The sequence below is a fragment of the Piliocolobus tephrosceles genome, chromosome 12 (assembly GCF_002776525.5).
Source record: "Piliocolobus tephrosceles isolate RC106 chromosome 12, ASM277652v3, whole genome shotgun sequence".
NCBI lineage: Eukaryota > Metazoa > Chordata > Mammalia > Primates > Cercopithecidae > Piliocolobus > Piliocolobus tephrosceles.
In genome coordinates this window covers 24,953,139-24,980,924 of record NC_045445.1, presented here as the reverse complement: position 1 = coordinate 24,980,924, position 27,786 = coordinate 24,953,139, and the positions used below count along the sequence as shown (strand labels likewise).

Sequence of the window (27,786 nt, the reverse complement as noted above, 5' to 3'; positions counted from 1 at the left end):
AGAAGGTAAGCAAAAATACCTTTGAGTAGATAAATGCCACAGGTCAATTCACTAAATCTCATCTACTGTATTCATCATGAAAGCGCTCTCATTCAGAAACCTATTTTCTTTTATTTGGTAGACAATTCCACCAAGTTTGAAAATCTGGCTTCCCATGTCACCGAGAATACAAGCAACAGTAAAAGACATGGGAAAGATGGCTAGAGGAACGCACTCTACAAGAAGGCACAGCAGGAACCCAAGACGAAAATGTCTTCCACTGCAGTAGCATCCCTCATCCTTAGTGTGCACGTGTCATTACTTCCCTTTCTCCGCTTTATCACTGATACTTTTGTATTTTACAGTCGGTTTCAAACGAGTTTATGGTTTTGTTACACCTATATTCTTTATCATAAACTAATATATTATTTCTGGTGAAACTAGATGAGGTGTTTAAAAAGTGATACCTAACAGTCTGGCAATTAAGGAAGAAGACAGAAAAATTTTATTTATTTATTTATTTATTTACTTATTTATTTTGAGACGGAGTCTCAGTCTGTCGCTCAGGTCGGAGTGCAGTGGTGTGATCTCGGCTCACTGCAACCTCAGCCTTCCGGGTTCAAGCGATTCTCCTGCCTCAACCTCCCAAGTAGCTGGGATTACAGGTGCCCGCCACCACGCTCATCTAATTTTTTTTTTTTTTTTTTTTTTGGTATTTTTAGTAGAGATGGGGCTTCACCATACTGGCCAGGCCGGTTTTGAACTCCTGACCTCAAGAAATCCACCTGCCTCAGCTTCCCAAAGTGCTAGCATTACAGGCGTGAGCCACCACGCCCGGTCAGAAAAATTATTTTTAAAAATCAACACAATACTGGAAGAGTCTGGCAGGTGGTTACTTAAGGGAACAACCTGCAGGATTTCAGGTGCCTTTGTGTCACTGTTTGAGTACACTAACTGATGACCATGAAGAAGAGGTTAATCTGTACTTTTAGTACACAATTTAAAGTGTCAAGGTAGTATGTAATGTATTTCAATTGTTAAGGAAAAATTAAAAATAAAAATTATGCAGTGGCTAAACTTCAGCTATCCAGGAAGTTCCTGACATACAGCACCTCATTCCCCTACCCTGGGTGGACAAATGAAGTACTGGTAGGGCTATTTCTGATGAGGCAACAGAGTTGACAAATATGTAGGCATCAACTCAGTGTTTATATTATACAGTTCTTTTTATTGGTCCCTTGTTTTTACAATTCAAAATTTTATTAAAAATTTTATACAAAATTCAAAAATTTATACAATCTGGAAATTCGACAACCCTTCCTGCCATACAAAAGGCGGTTTGGCACTCACATTTGCCCAGTCTAGGGAATAAAAGGCACAGAGACATTTCCGAATTTCCCAACATTTGATTTATACTGATGCTTGGTATTATGCCCACTTTTAATCAACAATATTGTCTTACTAATCCAAGTACCGCGTAGATCTTACAATGTGTATATTTTCTACGGTTTTCATTTAGCACTACAATTGTCCTTCTGTTTAGTCAACCTTGTAACAGTAAAATATGTCACATAAGCAACTGCTAAATTTAAAAGTACTCTTCTCATGTAAGGCGAAAGGTGTTAATTTTCCTCAAAAGCTTTTCATTTGGTCGTATAGTATCATATAATGATTCAGACAAAGCCACTTGAGATCTCTAAAGCATAATTACCCACCTTTTTAAAACTGCGATATGACTACTCGTAAATGGGAAAAAAATCCACCTATAAACGATTAGTTGTGCAATTTTATCATACATCAAAAATGCTTATGCCCCATCCTATTTTTTTGCCAATTTTTCAATGTTCTATAGTTTTATTTGCATGTCTCGGGCCACACGAAATGTGCCTTATGGAGATAATACATATTTTCTGGATTGGCTTTAATATGTGTCAGAGCGGTTCCCTTACGTTAGAAGCAGCTCATCTTGGCGACGCTGAGTTTTTTAAAAATTAAAGGAAAAAAAAAAACCTGTGTGTGTCCAGGAGCCAGCAGCGCCCACTAGGAGAGGGAGGCGGAAGCCTGGAAAGCTTGGGGCCGGATTGAGGGACCATTGGGGTGGCCCTGGAGTGAAACCCTATACCGTCGGGGGCGGGGCAGAAGAGGGTGAGGGTGCAGATGTTGGAAATTTTCCTAAGCCAGCGTCCGCGGTTCCTCAGTTTGGGAGGGTGGGGGGGTGCGACGCAGAGAGCTCCTTTCCTCGGGGTGACACCCCCACCTCGGCAGGCGGGGTTCATACGAACAAGGGATGGTTTTTTTTCCTGCCATCCAAAAGACTGACATTGCCAATGAAAGAAAGAAATGTCTTCCCTGTCACCCTCCACCCAGCAACCACCAGCAGCACCTTGAAATTCGAATTACAAAAAAAAAAGCCCCAGCAAAACCCCTTTAGCGCGAGTGTGGGATTGAAGGGCCCAGATTTCCCAGGCAGAGGCCGACGGGAAAGGGGGGGAGAGGGAGCGAGAGAGAGGAGAGGGAGAGGCGGAGGCTTTTTCCTGCACAGCCCCATCCCCCACTCCGTTACCCGAGTTCCGGGAAGGTGGAGGGGGTCGAGGGTTGTCGAGGGGCTCCTGAGCCCCCAGGCCCCGGGAGAGCGAGCACCCCTCCACCCCGCGCCGCTCCCGCCCGCGCCCAGCCCCGCCCCCGTCCTCCAGGCGGCGAGAAGGAAAGGGGGAGGGGAGCGAACGCCAGGCGGTTCCGCCGCCGACCCCCGCACCCGCCGCCCCCAGCCCCGCAAAGCTCCGCGGGTACCTGTCGGCGCCGAAAGGTTAGGCTTTGGGCCCCTCAGAGGGGCCAGGCACAGGATTTGTCCACCACACACACACACACCCCCTTCCTATTTACCTCCTTCTTCTTCTCGCCCTTCTCCGTGGCCGCGGTGGCTTCGGTGGCCGCGGCGGCCGCTCCCTCCTCCTGAGAGGTGGACGGCCCCGGTTGCTCGTCCTCTATGACCACGATAGTGGCGGTCGCATCCGCGGCTGCCACGGTGGCTGCCACTGCGGCGGTGTCCTGCTCCATGCCGTGGGAGCGGGAACGAGGAGGGGGACGAGACGGGACGAGGGCTCCTGGGCGGCGGCAGTGCCTGCACTGGAAAGAGCTAGATGGAGCAGGGGTGGGGAATCACTCCGCTTCCAACCCCTTCGCTCAGGCCCCCCCTTCTTTAAATAACCCTCAACCCTGCCCCACTTCCGTCCACCCACCCTACGTCATGGCCTCCCCCCGTCGCTCTCCCCCCTTCCTCCACCCCCCCTCAACGATCGCGAGACTCCCCTTCCCCACCCAGAGCCCGGGCCGGCCCCGCACGACCAACTGTTGCCTGAGTGTGGGGCGCGGACAGGGGTGGAGGCGGGAACCCACAACTCGCGGTCCCCTAAAAATCCCCTTTCCCACACGCCCCCAACAGTGAGCCTGAGCTCCCCTCGCAGATGCGTGCAAAACGAATCCTCTTTCCCTTAAATCTGCTCTTTGTACCTCGGGGCGCTCTCCCCTTGCACAAAGAACTTTTCCTCTGCTCATAACTGTACTGTAGAAGGTCTTTTTCACCATTTGCAAAGCGCGGAACACCTCTGGGACTGCCCTTTCCCAGGTCGCTAAAGAGATAGGATTAGCGGTGCTGTTTCCACCTTCCTAAATTCTGCACAAAGAGAAGCATTCCTTGAATCTCTTGATTGCAACTGCAAACATTCACTTTCAAGGCAGTCTGACTCTCAAGTTTTAGGAATATTTGTTCTATTTTCACCTCTGGTACCTCTCAGGTGGCCAATGTGCAGTAACCCTTCTCTTGCCTTCACCACTACATTTTTAAATTCCTAGGGGACAATGTCAAGATTCCCCACCGAACTTGGGGCAACATGTAGTAGGCACTCAATATTAGTAATTGAAATGAATTACTGTGATTTTTTGGCACAGGTCTTGTTTGCACCTCCATTATTATTTGGTAATAATACACTGATAATATGAACGATCATGGACATAAAATCATTTCGTGATACAGAATCAATCAGTGTCCATCAGCAGATGAATGGTTAAGGAAAATGTGGTCTATATACACAATGAAATACTATTTAGCCATAAAAAAGAATGAAATTTCATTTGCAGCAACATAAATGAAACTGAAGGTTATGTTGCACAAAATAAGCCAGGCACATGTTCTCACTCCTACCTGGGAGCTAAAAAGTAGATCTCATGGAGGTAGAGAGTAGAATGATAGGTACCAGAAATCTGAGAAGGGTGTGTGGGGTTGAGGCGGATCAACGAAGAGAGGTTGGTTAATGAGTACAAATATACAGTTAGATGGAAGGAATAAGTTCTAATGTTCAAAGTAGAGTAGGGTGACTCTAGTGAACAAACAATGCAATGTATATTTTGAAATAGCTAGAAGAGAGGACATGAAATGTTCCCAACACATAGAAATGATAAATACTTGAGGCGATGGACACCCTAAATACCCTGACTTGAGAAGGACCCTTAAGGACAGCAACAGTGGAGGATTTATTTTTCACCAAATTGCAGCTATTGGAAGATAGAACTCCTCTTTCATTGCATGGGACTGCAAAGGAGAAAAGTTCAAGAAATATTTGTTGTGTGTTGGTGTGTCCCTGCTTTCAAGTCAGTTTTGTTCCACTGTATTTCTCATTGTCAGTGTACATTATTTCAGTTACATCGTGGGTTAAATGCACTTTTGTGAGGAGATGTGGGAAACTCACATCCCTTTTTAACACCTTTTTTTGTGTGTGGGGACATGTGTTCCAAGTTCCAAAAAAAGAATTTAGAAATTTATTTGGGGGCAGAACATATTTGTACGTTGGCAATTTTCCATGCATGTATAATGCAATCCTTCCTTTTCGAGATGACGCGGCTGAAGGTGCTATCAAGTATATAAATTTGGCTGGAAAGGTCGATGCTTGGTCAACAGACCTTGCCACAGGATTCATGTAAATATTGCCCTTTGGCTTGTGGCAACAGCTGCTGTTTACAGAGCATGTGCTATCCTTATTTGTAAATCTGCCTAAAATTCATGATCTGTAGACTTTGTTCAACAAGAGTCATCTCATTTCTGAGCCTACTCAACACCTTGCTCTATCTGCTACTACTTTCCCCAATTATGTCTTTTCATTTGAAATGGTCTTGGATTGCTCTATTCCATTGGGGTTGGAGGACAGAGCAAACTTTTATAAAGAACTGGCTCACGCCTGTAATCCCAGCACTTTCGGAGGCCGAGGCAGGCGGATCACAAGGAGATCCAGACCATCCTGGCCAACATGGTGAAACCCCATCTCTACTACTAAAAATACAAAAATTAGCTGGGTATGGTGGTGCACGCCTGTAATCCCAGCTACTCGGGAGGCTGAGGCAGGAGAATCGCTTGAACCTGGGAGACAGAGATTGCAGTGAGCCGAGATCAAGCCACTGCACTCCAGCCTGGCAACAGAGCGAGACTCTGTATCAAAAAATAAAATAAAAATAAAAATAAACTGGGAACCTCAGAACTAATCCCGGTCTACTGGTCAATATGTCCATTTTGGTAGATTATAGAGGTTGTTCAACAATCATTCTCGAATACCCAAACTTGTTTAGTAGCTACTAGAACATGTGTCCACTGGTGAAATTAAATGTTTTATAAAGTTCATAAAGGAAAAGCCAAAGGTTTCATGTTCCTTCTCTTATTTTGTGTCTGAAATTTGTCATTGAAACCACATTATGACTTAAAACCACATTGTGATCCGACTGATTAATGTTCTTCAGAAACTGGCACAAAAGATTCTGGACACACTGTCTTGCTTACAGCTACAGTAACCATTCTGTTCATATCAGTAAGCTTTCTCACTATTTTTTAAAAGACATTTATGATAGTGGCATTTTTGAAAATGTGATTTTCCTTGGTGATCCGTATTTTAAGGAAAAGGTCATGGTAATAACTAGTATACATCTACCATTTCTTGAGCACCTGCTATTGTATTAGGCACCGTGCTAGATTTTTACATATGATATTGCTAATCCTCCAAATACTTCTATGAAATAAATATTATTATCCCTATTTTACAGATGAGAAAATGGAGATTTAGGCTAAATAACTGATCTAACGTTCCACAGCTAGTAAGTGACAGGAGACAGATTCAAACCCCAGACTGTCTAGTCCAAACCTCATTTTTCCACTTCATCTTTATTAAGTTCACTGGTCTTCACAGGGCTTCCTGCTTGACAGTAGAAATTATGAGAAAATAACTGAAGAATATTTCTGCCATCTGTCTCCACGGTGTTCCCTCTAAAGCAGCTGTGTCTGACCCTTTGAACGCAAGAACATTGTTTGCCTATGTGGTGGCGGATATCACGAAAATTAGGCATGGACCTTTTTTTTTGATTATCAGCTATCATTGGCATTAGTATTTTATGTGTGGCCCAAGACAATTCTTCTTCCAGTATGACCCAGGGAAGCCAAAAGATTGGACACCCATGCTCTAAAGTAAATTCTCAAAACAGTAATGAGACTCAGGACAGTTTGCGCAAAGAAGGGGAGAGCGTAATAGAAACAACTGAGATGTCCAAGAAGAAAGGATTGCCAAAACATTGTATAGTACATTAATAAATGTAATGCTATGCAAGCATTAAGAATGATTATGTGTTGACCAGGCGCGGTGGCTCATGCCTGTAGTCCCAGAACTTTGGGAGGCCAGCGCGGGTGAATCACAAGGTCAGGAGTTCGAGACCAGCCTGGCCAACATGATGAAAGCCCATCTCTACTAAAAATACAAAAAATTACCTGTGCCTAGGGGCGGTCACCTGTAATCCCAGCTACTCGGGAGGCTGAGGCAGGAGAATCGCTTGAACCCTGGAGGCGGAGGTTGCAGTGAGGCGAGATCGCGCCACTGCACCCCAGCCTGGGTGACAGAGTGAGACTCTGTTTCAAAAAGAAAAAAGGAAAAAGAAGAAAAGATAATGATTATGTAATCTGGTATCTGTTGACATGCAAATATATTCCTGTATATTGTTAAATGAAAACATACAGGCAAAAAGATAGAATGATCCCATTTTAGCCACACACACTGAAAAACACTATTTACATAAATGTATTTCCACAAAGGAAAAACCCTGGAAGGTTCTACTCCAAATGATAAACCAGTGGTTACAGCAAGGTGGTGGGATTGTGGGTTTTTTTTTTTTTTTTCTTATTTTGCTTTTCTATTCTAATTTTCCTCAATGAAAGTGTTTCTTTATATAATAGATAAATACCATTTTATAGATGAATCAAAACATATTACTCAAAACTGGACAAGTTTAAATTAATCCTTAACAGAAGGAGTATGACCTAGTAGATAGGGTGAGTCAAAAAAAAAAGAACAGGCCAGATGCAGTGGCTCACGCCTGTAATCCCAGCACTTTGAGAGGCCGAAGCGGGTAGATCATGAAGTCAGGAGTTCGAGACCAGCCTGGCCAAGATGGGGAAACCTCATCTCTACCAAAAATAAAAAAATTAGCTGGGTGCGGTGGCGGGCACCTGTAATCTCAGCTACTCTGGAGGCTGAGGCAGGAGAATCACTTGAACCCAGGAGGTGGAGGTTGCAGTGAGCCGAGATCACGCCACTGCACTCTAGCCTGGGTGACAGAACAAGACTCCGTCTCAAAAAAAAATTGAACAGAACAATTTCACACAGAAGAGACAATGCAGTAGTAATGTGTAATGTAACAGAAGCAATGTGAGTATTATACTGTTCACAATAACATTACTTCATTGAGGAATGATTTTTGACATTATTTTAAGTGGTATATAAAATGATTTTCTACTGTTAAGCAATTTTCAAAAGTAGCTCAGGAAAAAAAAATACAAGATTTTCTTTTCTTTTCTTTTCCTTTTTTTTTTTTTTTTTTTAATTGAGACAGAGTCTCATTCTGTTACCCAGGCTGTAGTTCAGTGGTACAGTTCCAGCTCACTGCAACCACCACCTCCTGGATTCAAGCAATTCTCCTGCCTCCACCTCCCGAGTAGCTGGGACTACAGGCACGTGCCACCACGCCTGGCTAATTTTTGTATTTTTAGTAGAGATGGGGTTTCACCATGTTGGTCAGACTGGTCTCGAACTCCTGACCTCTTGATCTGCCCACCTTGACCTCCTGAAGTCCTGGGATTACAGGTATGAGTCACTGCGTCCAGCAAGATTTTCTTAAATGCTCCCAACCCTGAAATTCTACCCACCCATACATGCCCTAAAACACGAAACACATGCTAAATAATCTGAATTGGGTTTGCGAAAGGCACAATATTTTTTTCACTATTTAATACATTTTATTTCCATTTAAATAAATCAGTTAGTTTCTATTACATGCAAGTAAAAATTCTCATGGAGGCCGGGCGCGGTGGCTCAAGCCTGTAATCCCAGCACTTTGGGAGGCCGAGACGGGCGGATCATGAGGTCAGGAGATCGAGACCATCCTGGCTAACACGGTGAAACCCCATCTCTACTAAAAAAAAATACAAAAAGCTAGCCGGGCGAGGTGGCGGGCGCCTGTAGTCCCAGCTACTCCGGAGGCTGAGGCAGGAGAATGGGGGGAACCCGGGAGGCGGAGCTTGCAGTGAGCCGAGATCGCGCCACTGCACTCCAGCCTGGGCGACAGAGCCAGACTCCGTCTCAAAAAAAAAAAAAAAAAAAAAATTCTCATGGATGCACACATTACCATTGATGTCCATGTATTTACTATGTATGTAAAGGCACAATATTATTCATGGCGATATTATTAGAGGTAGAATAGTACAATTATTACCAGCTTTGGCTGTAGAGTCAGAAAGACTTGGGGTTCAGATTCTACCAAATTGTTTAACCTCTCTCTCCTCCGATTTGCATCTGTAAAATGGGTATAATGATACCTAATTCAAAGTGATTTCATGAGGATTTAATGTAAAATATATGTATAAAACATTTAACATGATCCCGGCATATAACAGATACTCAGTGGATGGTAGTTAACAAAAAGGAAAAGCAGGGTGCTGCTTTGAGTTTTGGCTGAGCCAAGGAAAAAGACAGAATATGGTAAAGTAAGTCTGAAAGTCAGTGCTAAACTAAAACAGGAATAAGGCAGAAGTGCTGTTTGCCAAGTTCATTTTCTCTGTTCATTATCATTTACCAGGGTCAGCAATTTGGTGCAGTTACACTTCCTCAAAGGTAAGTTCTGAAGAAAGGCAGTAATGAGGGAGAAGAGGGTTAGGCTACTTCTCTACTTAAGACTGTGACTTTTTTGAGGACAGGAGTCACACTCGATTCATCTTTGGTTAAAAAGAGGCCGGAGGGGCCAGGCGCGGTGGCTCATACCTATAATCCCAGCACTTTGGGAGGCTGAGGCAAGAGAATCACCTGAGGTGAGGAGTTTGAGGCCAGCCTGACCAATGTGGAGAAATCCCGTCTCTACTAAAAATACAAAATTAGCCGGGTATGGTGGCACATGCCCATAATCCCAGCTACTCGGGAGGCTGAGGCAGGAGAATCGCTTGAACCCAGGAGGCAGAGGTTGCAGTGAGCTGAAATCATGCCATTGCACTCCAGCCTGGGCGACAGAGCGAGACTCCATCTCAAAAAATATATATAATAATAATAAGAGGTAGGAGGGAAGGCAGTTCAGGGACTGGCTCCCTAGCTACATCGTGCCCTCCCCACTCCACACATACCCTTCAGCTTCTGTGTTGCCCTCTTGTTTCTCCCATTTTTCTTCCTTCAGTCATGTCCTGAGTGTCCGTTCTTGCCAGATTTCAAATGCGTAATAATACACTTATATAACATTTTTCAGGGCTCTCCCCCAGCTTACCCACTACATGTAGAACAAGATACCAAAAGACAATGATGTCTACACACACACACACACACACACACACACTCTCTCTCAAAAAAAAAAAAAAAAAAAAAAAGGTTGAGTCCTTGTCCTGGGCCTAGACCAGTGGTTTTCAAACTTTAGCGCATCAGCATCATCTGGAGGGCTTGTTAAAACAAAGATGGTTGGCCCCACTCCCAGAGTTTCTGAATTGGTAAGTTTGGAGTGGGGCCAAGAATTTGTCTATCTAACAAGTTCCCCACTGATGCTGATGCTGATGCTGTTGGTCCAGGGACCACACTTTGAGAACTAGTGACCTAGAACAGGGACCAGCAAACTTTTTCTGTAAAGGGACAGGTAGTAAGTATTTAAGGCTTTACAGATTATAAAGTCTTTGTCACAACCACTAAACTCTGCTGTTGTGACATGAAAGCAGCCATAGACTATAGGTAACCACGTGAACGTGGCTGGTTCCAATAAAACTGTTTTTGTGTACGTTGGAATTTGAATTTCATATAACTAAATATTATTATTATTATTTTGATTTTTAAAAACAATTTTAAATGTAAAAACATTCTTAGCTCAAGGGCCATACAAAAATGAGCTTCAGGCTGTGTTTGCTGACCTTTGCCTGAAAGAGACTCATTCTTTGTGGAAGACAAACACAAGTGGATGAAAGAAGACTTAACAAAGCAATTAATATATGAGAATGTGTTTAACCTCAGTAGTCATCAGGGAAATGCAAGTTAAAACCACAATGAGGCCCAGCACAGTGGCTCATGCTTGTATCCCCAGCACTTTGGGAGGCCAAGGTGGGTGTATTGCTTGAGCCCAGGAGTTTGAGACCAGCGTAGGCAACATGGTGAAATCCTGTCTCTACAAAAATGAAAAATAAATTAGTCTGGCGTGGTGGCATGCACCTGTAGTGCCAGCTACACAGGAGGCTAAGGCAGGAGGTTCACATATCCCTGGGAGGTCGAGGCTACAGTGGGTCATGGTCATGCCACTACACTCCAGCCTGGGGTGACATAATGAGACTCTGTCTCAAAACAAAGCAAAAACAATGAGATACTGCTGCACATCCATTAGAATGGCTAAAATGTTTAAAGACTGACAATAGCAAGAGTTTGTGAGGATGGAGACTCTCATAGAGTGTAAGTGAAGATGTAAATTGTACAACCACTTTGGAAACCAGTTTGACAGTATTTACTAGAGTTGAGCACATATGTACCCTTCTGTAGTAGCAACACAGAGATGTGCCACCTAGATTCTGCTTCGAGGAAGAACATTCTACTCAGGTATGCAGGGGAGGTACAGTCAGCAGATAGCCTCCAGCTGTCAGCTCCTTGAGACACTGCCTTAGCTGCAAAGAGTTGCTTCACGCGAAGTCACACTCTTCCTAAGGTGACCGTTTCAACCTGACAAAGTACTCACCAATGGGCTCTACTTTTTCCAAAACTCAGTGCCAAGTTAGCTTAAGCTTCGTCAGCCTTGTATCATAGTTCATCTCTCCTGCCCAATACTACTCCCTCTGCCTTCCTTCCACTGGTATTGATCCCTAATAAACATCTTGCACCCAACATTTCATCTCAGCTTTTGCTTCTAGAGAGCCCAACCTGTGACATCTTTCACCCCACTAGGATAATACACCCCAGAGGTAATCATTCATATATGCACCAAAAACCATGTACAAGAATGTTCTAGGCTGGGTGCAATGGCTCACACCTGTAATTCTAGCACTCTGGGAAGCCGAGGTGGGTGGATCACCTAAGGTTAGGAGTTCGAGTCCAGCCTGACTAGCATGGTGAAACTCCGTCTCTACTAAAAAAAAAAAAAAAAAAAAATAGCTGGGTGCAATGGCACACACCTGTAGTCCCAGCTACTCGGGAGACTGAGGCAGGAGAATCGCTTGAACCCTGGAGGCGGAGGTTGCAGTCAGCAGAGATTGCGCCACTGCACTCCAGCCTGAGTGACAGAGTGAGACTCTGTTTCAGGAAAAAAAAAAAAAAAAAGAATGCTCTTATCAGCTTTCGTTTGTAATAGCCAAATGCTGGAAACCACCTAATGTCCATCAACAAGAGAATGAATTAATTCCAATATAGTCACACAATAGAATATTGTACATCAATTAAACTGCAGGGCATCTATATACGACCGCATGCATGACATACTATTAGCTGAAATAAGCAAGATATAAAGAATATATACCATACAATGCCATTCATATAAAGTTCAAAAGCAGGCAAAAGTTTTAATGACTGCATTCATAAGCGATAAAACTATAAAGAAAAGCAAGGAAATGATTATCACAGAACTCAAGATAGTGGTTATGTCCAGGGATGACCTTCAAAAATTTTAGCGACCACTATGGCATGGACTTTGACCATTCCAAACAGACAGAATCTTTTATACCTCACCGGGGAATGCTGGCTCAATACTACCCTTGATTTAATTCCGGGTGGGAGAAGAAGGAATGATCAGAGAAAACTACCTGTTTTGGGTGACCAGCCCAGAAGCAAATTTGAAAGCTGGAGTCTTGCATTGTTTGCACTTTCAAAGGGCTAACAATGTTCAGTTTTTTAACCTAGGTAGAGGTTACATGGACATTCACTTTATAATTATTTGTTAAACTGTACATATATGCCTTATGCACACTAAAAGAAGAAAAATTAGACACACCAAAGAAAAATATAAAGAGGTACTTTATAAATGTTTCTTTCAAAACATGTGACTATAAAGCACTGAGGAGATGGTGCTGAGTAGCGATAAGAATGATCAGAGTTTATCATGTGCTTGTTCATTCTGTTACAATATTGTACAAAACAGACCTTGAAAAGTTCCAAGAACTTCCCACAGAGGCACTGTTATTCAGGAGGGAGCATTCCTTTCCAACTGAGAGGAGACAGGAGAAAAGCTTCAAAGAAGGAAAAGCTTCACTTGAGGTGAGCATTGAAGAATAGGGAATTCCAGCAGGTACAGTTGCAGAGGATGTTGGGGAAAAGATGTAGCATTAGCACTGAGATGGAGTGAAGATTAAGTGGCGTGTGATCAAGAGATTAAATAGTTACATTGGTTAGAGCAAAACTTCCCAATTTGTTTTGATGCTTAACACACTTAGAATAATTCTAAATCACTCATTATTTTCTGTAAGGGACAGTTATACACTCCACAGATACCTATCGAAATGCTACTGTGCCAGTTACTAGGTGCTAGGTATACAGCCATAAGCAAGACAGACAAGGTTCCGGAGCTTATGCTGCTTATGTCTGGATTTAATGCCTTTCTAGAAGCATCATTCTTTCTGATAGCAGAAACCAATCCTCCACTTAAACTCAGTCAATTCATGTTTAAACCCAATCAGATTTAGGATTCACCCCTTCCTCCTTCATGCCCCACATGTTGATTTTGAACTCGAGTTTATGCAAGACTGAAATAACAGTGGTGGGGAGGAGGAACCCACTTCTCAGGTTCTTGGTATATTCTGCACTGGGCTTCCCTGAAATGTGCAGTTATCCTGTTTTCCAACCCTGCTGCCATCCATTAGGGTGGCCAACTGCCCATCAGGCCTCTAATGACATGGTCTTTACTTCTCCCAAACATGGCTTCTTCTCATCATGACCACAAGATTCCAGCTTCCAAATTCTCTTCTGGGCTGGGTGTGATGGCTCATACCTTTAATCCCAGCACCTTAGGAGGCCAAGAGAGGGTGAATCACTTGAGCCCAGAAGTTCAAGACCAACCTGGGTAACATGGGAAGACACTGTCTCTTAATTTTATTTTTAATTACCTAGACGTGGCAGTGCACATCTGTAGTCCCAGCTACTCGGGAGGCTGAGACAGGAGGATCACTTGAGCTCAGGAGTTCAAGGCTGCAGTGAGCTATGATTATGCCACTGCATTCCAGCCTGGGCAACAAAGTGAGACTCTGTCTCTAAATAAACAAAAGCATTCTCTTACTTTCCTGCTCTACTCCTTCTCAGTTCTGAGGCTCTTGTCTACTGAGGGTGGAGGTACGGGTTGAGGAATGTAGCACATCTTTCTCAACAGAGCCTCTTTCCAAATCATCCTGTCTTACACCCTGGACTGAGGCTTAAAATGATAACCTGAAAACCAAGAATAGATTTTCCCCTTCCTTTGTGACACCTGCATTAGGGATAAGACCAGCCTCATCCCTATCTGCATCCAGAAGGGTCACATGATTGAGAGTAGCAGGGAGCTCAGGCAGCCTTCATAGATCATCCCACTATATCCATCACAGTATGGTTAAATGTTACTAGGCCTTGCAGCATTCACAAATAGACAAAAACCCTTTTCAAGACCTGAAATTGGAATTATTGAATTTCGTGCTTTAAAAAATATCAACCTGCTTACTTTAATAATTTTTGCATTTTGTTTCTAAATGATGATATTAGAGATCTCATCATTTGACTTTGCAGATGTGGATAATTTTTTTATTCCCAATAAGTGAGAAAACAAATTGAATTTAGCCATAACTCAATTTTCTTTTTAAGGATTTCTGAAGTGCTTGAGAAATTTTTATGAGCTATCTAAGAATTTTGATCAGATAAATGCAGCTTCTGGGTCTGATGAGTGTTATCTTGGGAATTTTTAGAATTGTAATCATTTTATGCTCTGTATTTCAATCATCAGCATCTCTTTGATTCTTTATGGATATATATTAAACAGCTTATGGATCATTTTTTATAATTTAACACCCTATAAAGGTCAAGACCAAGATAGCAAGCCAGCAGTGTTCAGCTAAATGATCGACTGAGTATTTGAGTCACGTACACATCCGTTTGATCACCACTAACTGCTGCACATGTTCAAATCTGAAGGGAAGTGATGGGCAGAGCATAAAGTTTATAAAGAGTTTCCTTGGGAGATAACTCTGGAATGATGCATTCAGGATAGATCCTTGGAGCTTTAATGCCAGGCTGACGCCATATTCTTTCAGTTCGGCATCTCCAATTTCTGAGAAGAGACAAGTAGACCTGGACAATGCTGACCTGCCTATGGGATTCACTAAGCAGAAAGGAGAGCCTAGCCTTGGTGAATGTGATAGGGGTAGAGAATGAAGGGAATTAAGAAACTAGCCTGTGTAGGAATAAAGTAGCAAAGGGAAAGAAGGGCCTGGAGGGCATTGTGTGCCGAAGGAGGCCAGTTTTTCCTGCTTGCCGTGCCTGTCGCCATTTCACCAAGAGTGTAGGTGTGGCCCCTACACTCTTGGTGAAAGAGTGGTGAAGAGGGGGCTGTGGCCCCAAGTAATGAGCCTTTCTCACCCCAGACTCTATAAGGAATGAAAATAGACATAAATAACATAGAAATGTGTAAGTAGACATATAGAAATGCAAATCAGAAATATGTAAATAAAAATTAACTCTTTGTGTTGCTCTGTATGGAAAGCCATACCCATGCTGGATTTGTGTATATGAAAAGGGAGGCTTTTCAACTAGTGGTGATTTAAAAATCAATGAATCATTTATGCTTCCATTGGGCCTGCCTTCCAGCCTCTGGCTGCTGACTCACCTACGCAAAATCTTCTTTCCCAGCCTCATCTATGTTAGGCAGGCCTGTTTTTGCCTTTGCAGGCCCTAAACACTGTCACTTGTGGAGACTTCAGCCAACATCATAATAAACATATTAAAATGCATCTGCATCGTGCATTAAACATTTATATTTTTGCTATAAATTTTTGAAAATGCTTTGGTAATTTTGCTTTTGAAATTATTTGTCTGTGCATAACTAATTTAATTTACATGGCTGTGATTTCTCCATAAGAATTATATGTACTTGGGAATTCTTGGGAAGTGAGAAATTCAACCTAAAAATCGTCTTCAAATATAATGGGTTTTTAAATGCATACTAAATTTAACTGTTAATGAACTTGATATACTGTTCTCTTTTGTATGCCATTTAATTAAATTATTATTTTTTAATTTGTCATTTTAGTATTTTGTAGCCTTTACTTAAAAACAAATTTTTTTAGAGACAGAGTCTCCTTCTGTTGCCCAGACTGGAGTGCTGTGGCACAATCATAGCTCACTGCAACCTTGAACTCCTGGGCTCAAGTGATCCTCCTGCCTCAGCCTCCCGAGTAACTGGGACTATAGGCACATACCACCATGCCCAGCTAATTTTATTTTATTTTATTTTTGTAGAGATGGGGGTCGCGTTAGATTGCCCAGGCTAATCTCAAACTTCAAATGATCCTTCTGCCTCGGCCTCCCAAAGTGCTGGGATTATAGGTGTGAGCCACTGTGCTCGGCTCTAGTCTTTTTTAAAGATCCTATTTTTTAAAATTTTATTTCTGAAAAGCCTATAAGTTGTAGACACTTAGTGACAGTTGCCTAATGGATAAAAGGCAGACACTGAGCACTCATTGAATGTGTGTGTGTGTGTGTGTGTGTGTGTACACGCATGCACGTGCAGGTGGTGGTGGTGGTGATGGTGGTGGTAAAGGTGGTGAGATTCATGTTTTCTTGAAGCCAGAGTTTCATTTGTTTGAATTTTATTCAATTTTTTTTAACTCTTTGCATTGGAAGCCACTTATATGCAACCATCATTTACCCTGTGAGAGACCTCAGTTTTTAGTGTCCTTACCTCAGTATATTTTAATTTCCATACAACCTATTATTCCTCACTTAACAAATATTTATTGAGTACCCACTATGTGCAAGGCACTGTTTAGGTGCTGAGGATACTGTAAACTTGGAAAAAGTATCTCACCTTTTCCCTAAGGCCAATTCTGCCATCTCCATCTTGAATCTTTGTCCCTCTCAATTACTGAGGGATTTTGCTTGCAACCTTACCACCTCTCTCTTCTAGCATCTTAAAAGGCCCCCTCTTTGTTGGCTCCTTCCTCTTTGCTTTAAAGTGGCTTCAGGCTTTGTCAACAACCTCTGTTTGACCCTTCTAACTAATTTAATTAAAATTGTACTTCGTTCCTTTTTATTTCCAAACCTCTTTAATCTGTGGTCTCTTGTCTCCGTTTTCTCACAATACAGCTCCTCCTCAATTCCCCATAATCTTGTTTCTATCCTCACCAGTTATTGAAACCAAACAAGTATTGGTCTCCAGTGAACTCCTTGACACATCCAAACAAAGTCTCTTTGGCCCTCATTTTCTTGTCCTATTTTCAGCATTTGATACTGCTAACCCTCCCCTGCATATTCCTTCTTTATCTTTCATTTTCATTGACTGCAAATGATTTTCAGTGCAGGAAAGTACATGGAATAACAGAACCAATATATGTACCCACCACCCAGTTCTATGAACTCTTGCAACATCACTTTTCAGATTCTGTTTTGAGAAATAAATATTACAGATATATTTGATATTTTCTGTATGCCCCTCCCCAGTGTCAATCCTCTCCCTCCTTTAAATTTGGTGATCATGCCCTTTCATGTTTTATATACTATTACAGTACTACTCATTTATGTAGCCATAAACAATAGATGATATTTTCAGACTTTATATACACAGTATACTGTACTTGTTTTGCAATTCACTTTTTGCTCAACGTTGTATTTTTGAAATTTAGCTGTTACTACTTGTAGCTCAAATTCATTCATCGAGAACACCATTATTTATTCATTCACCTGCTGACATTTACTTGGCTTCCATTTTTGAGATTACAAATAATACTGCAATGAACATTCTTTTATATGTCTCTTTGTGCATATAAAAGGTAGAGTTTTGCCAGTGTCTATATCTAGAAATAGAATTTCTAGATTCAGGGGTATTGCCTTTATTAGACATCGTCAAATTGTTCTTCATAGCAGTTCTACCAACTTAAACTCCTTCTAGCCTTAAATCAGAGTTCTACTGCTAGAACCTCAACAACACTTGGGGTTGTCTGACTTTTTAAATTTTCACAAAACCAATGGTTGTGAAATGGTATCTTGTGGTTTCACTTTTCAGTTTCCCTGAATAGTAATAAAGTTAGGCATCTTTCATGTCTTTATTGGCCATCTGGGTTTCCTTGACTATGAATTACTTACTCAGATATTTTGTCAATTTTTCTATTAGGTTTCTTTATTTCTTTTTTATAGGAGTTCTTATATATCCTGGATACTAAGTCATTCATTCATGTAATCAATATTTCTCTAGCACCTACTTTGCTCCAAGAATGGTTCTAGGCACTGAGAATGCAGCTATGATCAAAACAGACAAAAATCCTTGCACTCATGGAACTCAACATTCTAGTGGGTGAAGGTAAATGACCAATAATATTGATAAATAAAACAGAAGTAGTGAATAGTGATACATAAGCAGGGAAGAGGGATAGGAAACATGTATGTGTGGTGATGGAGAAGGGGATTGTTGAATTACAGTTTTCAATAAAGTGGTCTAGGAAGGCTTCAGCGAGAAAGTGACATTTGAGCAAAGACCTGAAGGAGGTGAGAGTGCAGGCAGAGTGAACAGCAAGTGCAAAGGCCCTGAGGCAAGAGTGTGCCTGACAAGTCCTAGGAACAACAAGGAGTCAGTGTGACTAAACAAAGCTAGTTAGAGGGAGTGGAGGGAAATAGTGGGAGACGTCAGAAAGGTGATGACAGCTGGCCTTTTTTCTTTTTCTTTTTTTTTTTTTTTTGAGACAAGCTCTTGCTCTGTCACCCAGACTCCCAGGCTGGAGTGCAGTGGCGCCATCCATGGCTCACTGCAGCTGTGACCTCGCTGGCTCAAGGGGATGCTCCCATCTCAGCCTCCTGAGTAGCTGGGACTGCAAGCACTTGCCACCACATCCAGCTAATTTTTATATTTTTTGTAGAGACAGGGTTTTGCCACGTTGCCCAGGCTGGTCTTGAACTCCTGGGCTAAAGTGATCCTACCGCCTCGGCCTCCCAAAGTGCTAGGATTACAGGCATGAGCCACTGTGCAGGCCAGTTTGTCTTTTAACTTGTTTATATTGTCTTGAAGTACACACATTTTGAAATTTTATTTAGCTAAATGTCTTATTCTCATTCCATATTCCAAGCTTATAAAGATACTCAGTTTTTTCCTGAAAGTTATAAAGTTTTGCTTTTCACATTTAGATCTTTAATCCACCTGGAACTGATTTTTCTTCCATGGTTAGAGGTAGGGGTCTAATTTTATAGTTTTCCATATGGATAAGCAGTAGTCCTAGTACCACTTAGTGGATAATCCATTATTTCCCCACTGATTTGAAATGTCCCACACGCTGCATATCAGCCTTCCATATATGTGTGGTCTGTTTGGGGGCTTTATATTGTGTTTCATTGATTGTCTGTCTCCATAGTATACTTTTAATTACTACAGACTTACAGTCAGTCTTGATATCTAGTGTATTATAGATTCTGGAACAAATGAATAACACAATCGAAAAATTACTTTGGGAAAAATATTGTTATGGCTGTCAACAGAGTAAACAGGTCAAAGGACAGAGTAAACCCAACAGGATTTATTTAAAGAAAAATGCAATAACCCAGATAGGCTATCACAAGGGCTTACAATAAAGTTATGGCAGTGCGAATGGAGAGAAAATAAGGAATCTAAAAGTAATTCCATGTAAAATATTAACAGGGTTTGTTGACTGATTGGATATAGAGATTAGGAGGGGGAAGGCAATATATGACTTTCAAGTGAAATGATAATGAGTTAGTTTTGTGACGTAGTGATGTGTTAACAATGGACACTATTAGGTAACAGGTCTGGGCCAGGGATATATATTTGGACATTGTCTAGTTAGAGGTGACCTGGAGGGGACGCAGAGGAGGAGCAAAGGTCTGGGCTTTGGGGAATTCTCCGATATAGGGCATAGAAGAAAGAAGAGGAAGGGAAATGGTAGGATAACCAACACGGAGCATTATAACCTTAAGAAATATATATATATATAATATATAACGTATATAATATATATAATATATGTAATATAGATAATACATATTATATATATTGTTTCATATATGGATGATGTGGGTCGTATTGACACAACAGGTTTGAGATCCCCCATAGGTGTGACTGTGTTTTGTTTCTGTGGCCATCTTCAAAGTCCTCAGAACAATTTTGATGTCACAGGTGGCATTTAAACCCCATTCCTTGCTGGACGTGGTAGAGACGCCCCCAGTCCGTCGGGTCTCTCGCTGCAGTTCCGCAGGTTGGCCGCAGGGAGCGGAATCTGCGGCGGCCTGGAAAACTGGCGGGGGCGCGAGGCGCCGCTCTCTCTCGGGTCAGATTCTCAGCTCCCAGCTCCCCGCTCCCGGCTCCCGGCGCCCGGCGCCCGGCGCGGAGCGGTTCCTCAAACGACACGCAGCCGAGGTCGGTGGGTGTGGGGACTCGGGAGCCACTGTCGTCGGATCCGCCCGCAGTCCGCTGTCCCGCCGAGCCCGGAGGCCGCCTGGATGGAGCCGCCGCTCCCGGCCGGAGCCCAGCCCCTTGCCGTATCCGCCGGAGAGAAGGGGGAGGGGAGACAGCGCAGGGCCGCGGGTGGGGGTCGGGGGCCCTGCGGCACACGGCGGGGCGGGACAACCGGGTGGCCCAGAGGCCGAGCAGAGTGGGGGAGGGGGCCGGCGCGGGAGGCGAAGCCGGGCGGGGCGGGGGAGGGCGGCCGGGGGGGGGGGGGGGGGGGGGGGGGGTGGAAGACCCCCTTCGCCCGCAGTGCACCACTCCTCCCCACCGCGCTTCCAAAGGAGACCCTTGACTAGCGCCCGCATACTGTCGAGGGTATGGAGATGAAGGGTCCTCTCCGGGAGCCCTGCGCCCTGACCCTAGCCCAGAGGAACGGGCAATATGAGTAAGTAACCACCTGATTCCCACAGAGGAGGTGAGCCTGCCATTACCTCCCAACCCCAAACCGCGACGGGTCACCCACTGTCCTCCTACTAAGGCCACGCGGGCAACAGGTTCAGGTCCAGGTGTGAAGTGCCAGTGCTCTCTAACCTCGGGGCTTTGTCCCCAACTTCCAAGCCTCTGGATCTTGCTTGGCAGCGTGGCTCAGTGGAAGGACTGAATGGGCGGGGAAGCAGGAAGCCTGGGTTCTTAGTTCCTGCCCCTGCAACTGACATGTGTTGTGTAACGTTGAGCAAGTCAATAAAGCTTTCTGGGCCAAAGTTAACTCTTCAGTTTAATAAAACCATTAACTGCCTTACCTTATAGCCTTTGGAGTTATAAGTGGGGGAAAAATAAATGCGAGAGTGGTTTACAAAACATAAAAATGCTATGGAAATGCCTCATTGTTCACGTTACAGACGTGTCTTATCCCTATTCAGCTGGTTTCTCCAGTCTCCCCACCCCCTTATCCCACTTGTTTGAAGGCATATTCATTAATTCAGTAATGGTTTAGTGTAGGCCAGAAACTGCCTCACTTACTGATTTGACTGTTAGAAAGAAAATGTAATGAAATGTGTAGAGATAGAAGTAACGGTATTTTATCAGTGTGTCACCTTCCTCTCTGCCTTAGACATAGGAACTCAGTAAATACTGTTGAATGATTGATCAAAAGATTGTTTTGATGAGCTATCACCATAGCTGCTAACCTCTGTTGTCACTAATGCCTCATCTCAAAAGTATCCATGGTGACCTTTACGTATCATAGGTCCCTATCCCTGTGTGCCCAAGACACCTCCCTTGGATATTCACTGGCTTCTTGACATAATATTCCTTCCCAGTTTAAAAATTGTTCACTTAAATCTTTCCATCTCCCAACGTTGGGTTCTGCCTAAAACCAATTTCCTCAGTCCCCACTTTTAGATCCTCTGTGTCTATGCTGTCTGATTTACATGGAAAAAATCCCCACTGGCCCAACCTGCTCTTTTCTGAGACTATTGGTGCCACTGTAACTGGATGTCAGCTAGTTCTATGAAGTAGCTCCTTCGGAGGTCCTGCTTAGTCAGCTCTATTGGGAAGTTCATCAAACCCAGATTTCATCCAACCCTGGAAGACTAGTTTAATGAAACTAAATTCAGAATTTAATAAAACTAAATTCAGCAGAAAAGTGGAACACCACTAACATTTCCAAAGGCTAGGGTGGGTTAGAGAGAGGTGACCCTTGAGCAAACCAGTAAAGCTTCTGTGCCTTGGTTTCCTCTAATGTAAAAACAAAAATCTGAAGATTGAATAGAATAGCTACATTACTGAGATGACCACAGCCCAGAATGTGGTCCCTCGGATTAGTAGATTTGGAACTCTGTTGAGCTAATAAGGAAGTCTTGTGTTCCAATTCTGTGTAAGTTATGGGGGTATAGTTGGGGGTATATGTCGGGGTATGGGGTTGCTATATAACTAACACTAATATATAAGTAACATTATAAAACTAACAACTATATAACTAACAACTAATATAGTTGTTACTATATTAACAGTTTATTTATAAACTATATAGTTTTAAATATATATAAACTATAGTTTATATATAAACCAACAACTGATACAGTTGTTGCTATGTAACTAACACTCAATGACTGCTTATGTGCCAGGTACTGTTCTAAGCACTTTTCATTAATTAGTTCATTTAATCCATGTGTGAGGGTTACAATAAAATAGTAATATCATCATCTGCCTTTTGTAGATACAGAAATTGAAGCACAGACAGGTTAAGTCACTTGTTTGCAATTAGGAAGTAGAATACCTGAGATCTGATCCTATGTAACATGTCTCAGAATTACACTGAGAAGTTTCTCTTGAAAGCATTTACTGGAGACACCTAATACCATAATACCATCTGTAATCCTCATGTTCTTGTCTCTGGTGCCTTCTCTGACTCGAACGTCCAGAACTTTTTACTTTTGGCCTTTTTGTCCTAGAACTTGAAGCCTGTCTTAAATCTTTAGGTCTGTGGTTCCTACTGTCAACCATAGGAAATTTACTTGACCAAAATTGCAATTAAAAATCAGGTTTTTTTTTGGAAACAGGGACTCAAACACTAAGATTCATCTTTTTCAAGGATAATAGATTATGAAAAAACCTGTTTGACCTTTAACCTTCCTTGAACAAATCAAAGTGTTTCCTAGGGATAAGGCAGAGTTGGCATTCAGGATTTGTCACTCTTTTCTGTTTGACAACTACCAAATTCTGAATTCCATTGTTTTGCTGTATACTAATTATTTCTAATCTTTATATTCTGAAATGAATAATTACACTCAGAATTTTTATGCTTATTCTTAGCCCTACTCTTTCGTCGTAATTTAGTGGGTAACACGTAGTAAATACTCAATAAATGTTTGTGGAATTCACTTAAATTCTCAGTTTATTTCTGTTTTGTAGTAGTTTTTAACAGTACTGTTCACATGAAGCTTTACTGCCAGATGTTCAACACCGTTTCTTGTTTATGTATTTTGAGATTTTAGTGGTTTGTGTTTATCTTCCTCAAAGTAAGCTCTTCCTCCTTAACCTTTGATTTCTCAGCCTTTTATCTGGTTTCTGGTTTCCATCTGGGTTTATAGGACTCTCCACTCAACTCATGAACTTTCCAGATTGAAAGGGGCCTGCCCCATATTCCTGTGGTCACCTTAGAATACAAACCCCTGCAAATCAGGCAAGAAGGATCAGAGCAGAAAAGAAGCATTAATACTTTTATTTCCATTAGTTCTATCTAAGTAATTACTTATCCTATCCCAGGTTATCCTCTTCAAAGTTAACACATTTGAAAATGCAAAAAGCAAAAGCAACAAGCACCCCAAAAGGCAACAAAATAGAAATCAAACCCTTCAAAACGATGACATTTTAATGTCAGAAGTTAAACAGTTTCATTTTAAAATTCACCTGTGCTTATAGCTTAATTAAGCTAGTTGATTTATTCAACCAGTATTTGTTGAGCATCTGTTAGGCTGCAAACAAAACTGATTATGATCTAGTCTTTGCTTTCAAGGGGCTCAAATTAGTGAGGGGAAATAAATATAACCATAATGGAGTGTATAAGTGTTCTATTAGAGGGGCAAACAAAGGCAGTAAGGCTGCTGGTTCTGCTTGGGGGTATTCAGGAAAGCTTCACAGAGGAGGTGATATTTGAGATGAAACTCAGGAAGAAACAGAGTGTTCCTGACAAAAACAAAACTAAAAACAATACTTGGAAGAGTGCTTGACTTTGGGAATGCTAGTTGACGTTCAGAATGGCTGTTTACCAGTAGGTTGTACCTTGATTCTGGGCCATTAAGGATAAATAATAAATGAAAAAATTAATATTTCAGGAGTACATATGGATTTAGAAGTATGGATTTCATACTGGGGAGCCAGGTTTACTCATGTTCATAGAAATACCAGCGTAAACTTAGAAACCAGAGAAAAAACACAAGGGATTTGAAGGCAATCCGGTTGTGGTATCTGCCACCTTGTTGGTCACTGATATTTTGACCGATCCAGCTGGCTCAGCACTCCCTCTTACTCCTCCATGAACCTGAATGCTTGTTTGAAGAGACAGATCCATTCTTTGGTAAAAAGCCATGGTAATGTAATTGGAAACTTAATTTATGAATTTTCTAATTCATTGATTCCACACACACGAGCAACTGCTGTGTGCCAGGCTCTGTGCTAGGTACTAGAAATTCCATGGTGTAAAGATAGCTGTGGTCCCTGGACTTCACATCTAGCTGTCAGTTCTTCACTCTGGTATGCATACTCTGAAGCTATATACTCTGTAATTCATGCTCTTAAGCTTGTATGCTGCTTTTAGGATATATGGCCTAGAGAACAGTGTGGGTAATCAGATGTTCATCACCACTAGCATCCTTTTAGGCCTAGAGCAATATCTAGCTGTCATGATGCTCAGATCCAGGGAACTGGATGCAGCAAGTCTAATAAATACAGACTAGATTTGTATAACAGGACAGTGAAGTATTTTGTTGCTAAATGGGTTTTTCAGTGGCTATTCTTTGATGCGTTCTTCTGTTTCCTAGGTTAATAATCCAGTTGCATGAGAAGGAACAGCATGTTCAAGATATCATTCCTATAAATAGCCACTTCAGATGTGTTCAAGGTACTAGCTTTAATTGCTTAGCTAGTTTTATAGTGTTTTTTCTTGGTCATTACTGCATTATGTAATACCATGCATATTTAAATTTGTCACTGCATGTAAAATGAAATGTATTACTCTTTGCATAAAAAGATAACATTGAGGAGATGATACTTTAAGAATGCTGAAGGGTTATATTGCAATATATTTGTATATGTGCGTGTGTCTGTTGGCTCACCTGTTTCCTTGGCTTGGGTTAGAGATGTACGTAGATTGTTACCTGTGTAGGTGGTTTTTTATGCTGACTGACCTATATGTGGATTTAAATAACATTCTTGGGCTTAACGGACACAGTGCTCATTATAAGGTACCAAGGTCACTTAGATTCACACACATTCAGCACTTTCTCCACATGCTATTTGAAATTAAGACATTTGGCAACATACCTTGCCAGATTGTAATATCTTGTGCTGATTCTCAATTGTGCTGATTCTCAAACTTTGACATTGGTGAATCATAAGAAAATTGACTCTGGGGAGGAAATATTTGGCCTCCTGCCCTCAAATTTGGGGATGGAGCACAGAAAATCTGTTGTTTCATCTGCTACGATGAAACTTAAAAATTGGGAGGTTTGTGTAGGAGGTGTTGCTTCTGTCATCTCACATTGCTCTAGAAAGGAAATTGATACTAGAGAACAAATGCATTCCGTTTTCACTAGGACCAGTGGCTTTATCAGTCAGAAGCATTCTGTATCAATTGTAGCTTCTTGGAAAACTTGTTTTTTCAAGACAAGGTCATTTCCCAGGCTCAAGTGATCCTCCCACTTCAGCCTCCCAAGTAGCTGGGACTGCAGGTGCACCACCCCCCAGCTAATTTTTACTTTTTTGTAATTTTTGTAGAGACAGGGTTTCGCCGTGTTGCCCAGGCTGGTCTCAAACTCCTGAGTTCGAGCAATCTGCCCGTCTCAGCCTCCAAAAGTGCTGGGCAACTTACAGGCGTGAGCCAGCATGCCTGGCCTTTCTTGGAAAACTTAAATCTTAGCTTGCATGGATTATTTCTTAAACTACATTGAACTTTTTTTAATCACTAAGTGACATGTACATAATGTAATACCTTTGGAAAGAACAGAAAAGTGTAAAGAAAATAGGTCACTTAAATTCCCATCCTTCAGAGATAAACACCTAGCATTTTCCTTTTTTCTATACATACATTGCAGCATGAGTGATACTCATCTCATACAATTTTTTATCTCTTCTACATGCTATCATATTATGAGCACTTTTCCATATCATTAATGGCTATATACCATTCCAGTTTATGTATGGTCCATAATGTAATAATTCCGCTATGTTGACATTTCGGTTATTTTTTCACTAGTATAAATAGTAATATGATGAACATCTCTGCACCTAAATATACCTGCACATCTCTTATTTCCTAAGGATTTATTCCTGTAAGTGAAAACACTAAGCTAGTGGATATGACTTTTTAAGAATGCTTGTGTTAAGAATTAAAAATAGCTTCAATGAATAGTGTCCATATTGTACAGAAGAATGGAGTGGTAGCTATTTAGCCTGCCCTATGTGAGAGAGACATTCTAAACAAGGTAGCTGCGTGCCATAGTAAGTGGCTGTGGTCACCTCACCTTTCAAGATGTAGCCCTTCACAGAGGGGAAGAGCCAAAGAACATGACTTTAAATTAATATCCTATTAGCTTTGTACCTTTTTACTCTACCTCTAGGATCTCTTTTACCCTGTTTCTCTTAGTATTTTTAATAAGAAATCAACTGCTGATTGTTAGATCGTAGTGCTGCTTCTTAGAATCTGGGAAAATATGTGCACACATGTAATGTAGTTCCCCATGACTGAAGGAAGACTTATGTATGATTTTCATCTCCTTTCTATTTCCTGACCTGTGCATCTATTTTATAAACTGTGCCTGTAATTCCAACGTTTTGGGAAGCTGAGGCAGGAGGATTGCTTGAGCCCAGGAGTTCAAGACCAACCTGGGCAACATTGAGAGACCCCATCTCTACAAAAATAAAATTAAAAAAACAACATTTGCCAAACGTGGTGGCAGATACCTGTAGTCCCAGCTACTTAGGAGGCTGAAGCAGGAGGATCACTTGAGCCCAGCAGTTCGAGGCTGCAGTGAGCTGTGATTGTGCCACTGCATGCTAACCTGAGTGAGAGAGTGAGGCCGTCTCTAAAGAAAAAGAAAACCATCTGTAAACACTCAGGTTTTATAGAACTAAAAGTTAATGAAGAACAGTAGTAAACTTACAATAGCTATGTTTTGATGCCCTAATTCCCCTTGTTTAATCATCCTAATAATATCGAGACTACTTTCTGGTATTAAGTGAGTGAGTTTCTTGCCAGTTGCTTCTGTTGTACCTGAGTAATGGAGCCAAATAAATAATTCGGTCTTGGGAGAGAGGTGAAAAATGGGAGACTACTCCATTTGACCAAGGTAGATCCAAGCTAATCCCACAGAGTCAGTACCCGGAATTCAGTTAGCCTGGAGGATCTGGCAGGTGCAGTTGGTCAAATCCAGAGAAATCAGGGGGGAAGAGATAGGTTGGGTCTAGACACTTGTTGTAAAGGAAGAAGTCCAGGAGAACCATTGAGAGATAAGAGAACTCTAAACTTGCAGACTGCTTTGCACCCTGTTGGGTATGGAGGGCCTTTGGCCCACAGGTAGTAATTGTAACCTGAAGGTATACTCTGCCCCCCTGTGTGGGGCAGGGGCAGACATGATGAGATCACTGGGAAATTTTCATAGAATAGATCTGAGTTAAGAAAGTAATTCACCTGTGGGCTTTCTTTGCCTTCTGGTATCTAAAGAAGTATCTAAAGGACCCGGAGTTAAATCAGTATATTACAGTTAAGGGGAATTAAACTTGCTTTTGCTTGAATTAACATGTTGTTATATTCTGTACTATTAATTTCTCGTTCCTTGATTTGCTTTGAGGAGTTCCATTTGGTTACTTCTTCAGTTCGTTTTTATTTTAGTTGATTTGCTCATAGTCTTTAGAACCTAGTGCTATTAAAAATCCCTTTAAAAAATA

The 27,786-nt window shown here is 41.9% G+C and overlaps 2 protein-coding genes across 4 annotated transcripts in view; one reads left to right on the top strand and one right to left on the bottom strand.

Moving 5' to 3' along the window:
• The window catches only part of SMARCA1 (SWI/SNF related, matrix associated, actin dependent regulator of chromatin, subfamily a, member 1), a 77,422-nt gene extending 74,268 nt beyond the window's left edge, over positions 1–3,154 (bottom strand). For all 3 annotated transcript variants that reach the window (XM_023198896.2, XM_023198893.2, XM_023198895.2), the window contains exon 1: positions 2,863–3,154. In XM_023198896.2, coding sequence (XP_023054664.1) covers positions 2,863–3,036 — 174 coding nt within the window. In that variant the 5' untranslated portion in view covers positions 3,037–3,154. The remainder of the gene's footprint in view (positions 1–2,862) is intronic.
• Positions 3,155–19,963: 16,809 nt separating this feature from the next.
• Positions 19,964–27,786, top strand: part of OCRL (OCRL inositol polyphosphate-5-phosphatase) — a 51,832-nt gene continuing 44,009 nt past the window's right edge. The window contains exons 1-3 of the mRNA XM_023198874.2: positions 19,964–20,213; positions 20,487–20,566; positions 24,663–24,742. Of these exons, the coding sequence (XP_023054642.1) occupies positions 20,175–20,213; positions 20,487–20,566; positions 24,663–24,742 (199 nt within the window). The 5' untranslated portion in view covers positions 19,964–20,174. The remainder of the gene's footprint in view (positions 20,214–20,486; positions 20,567–24,662; positions 24,743–27,786) is intronic.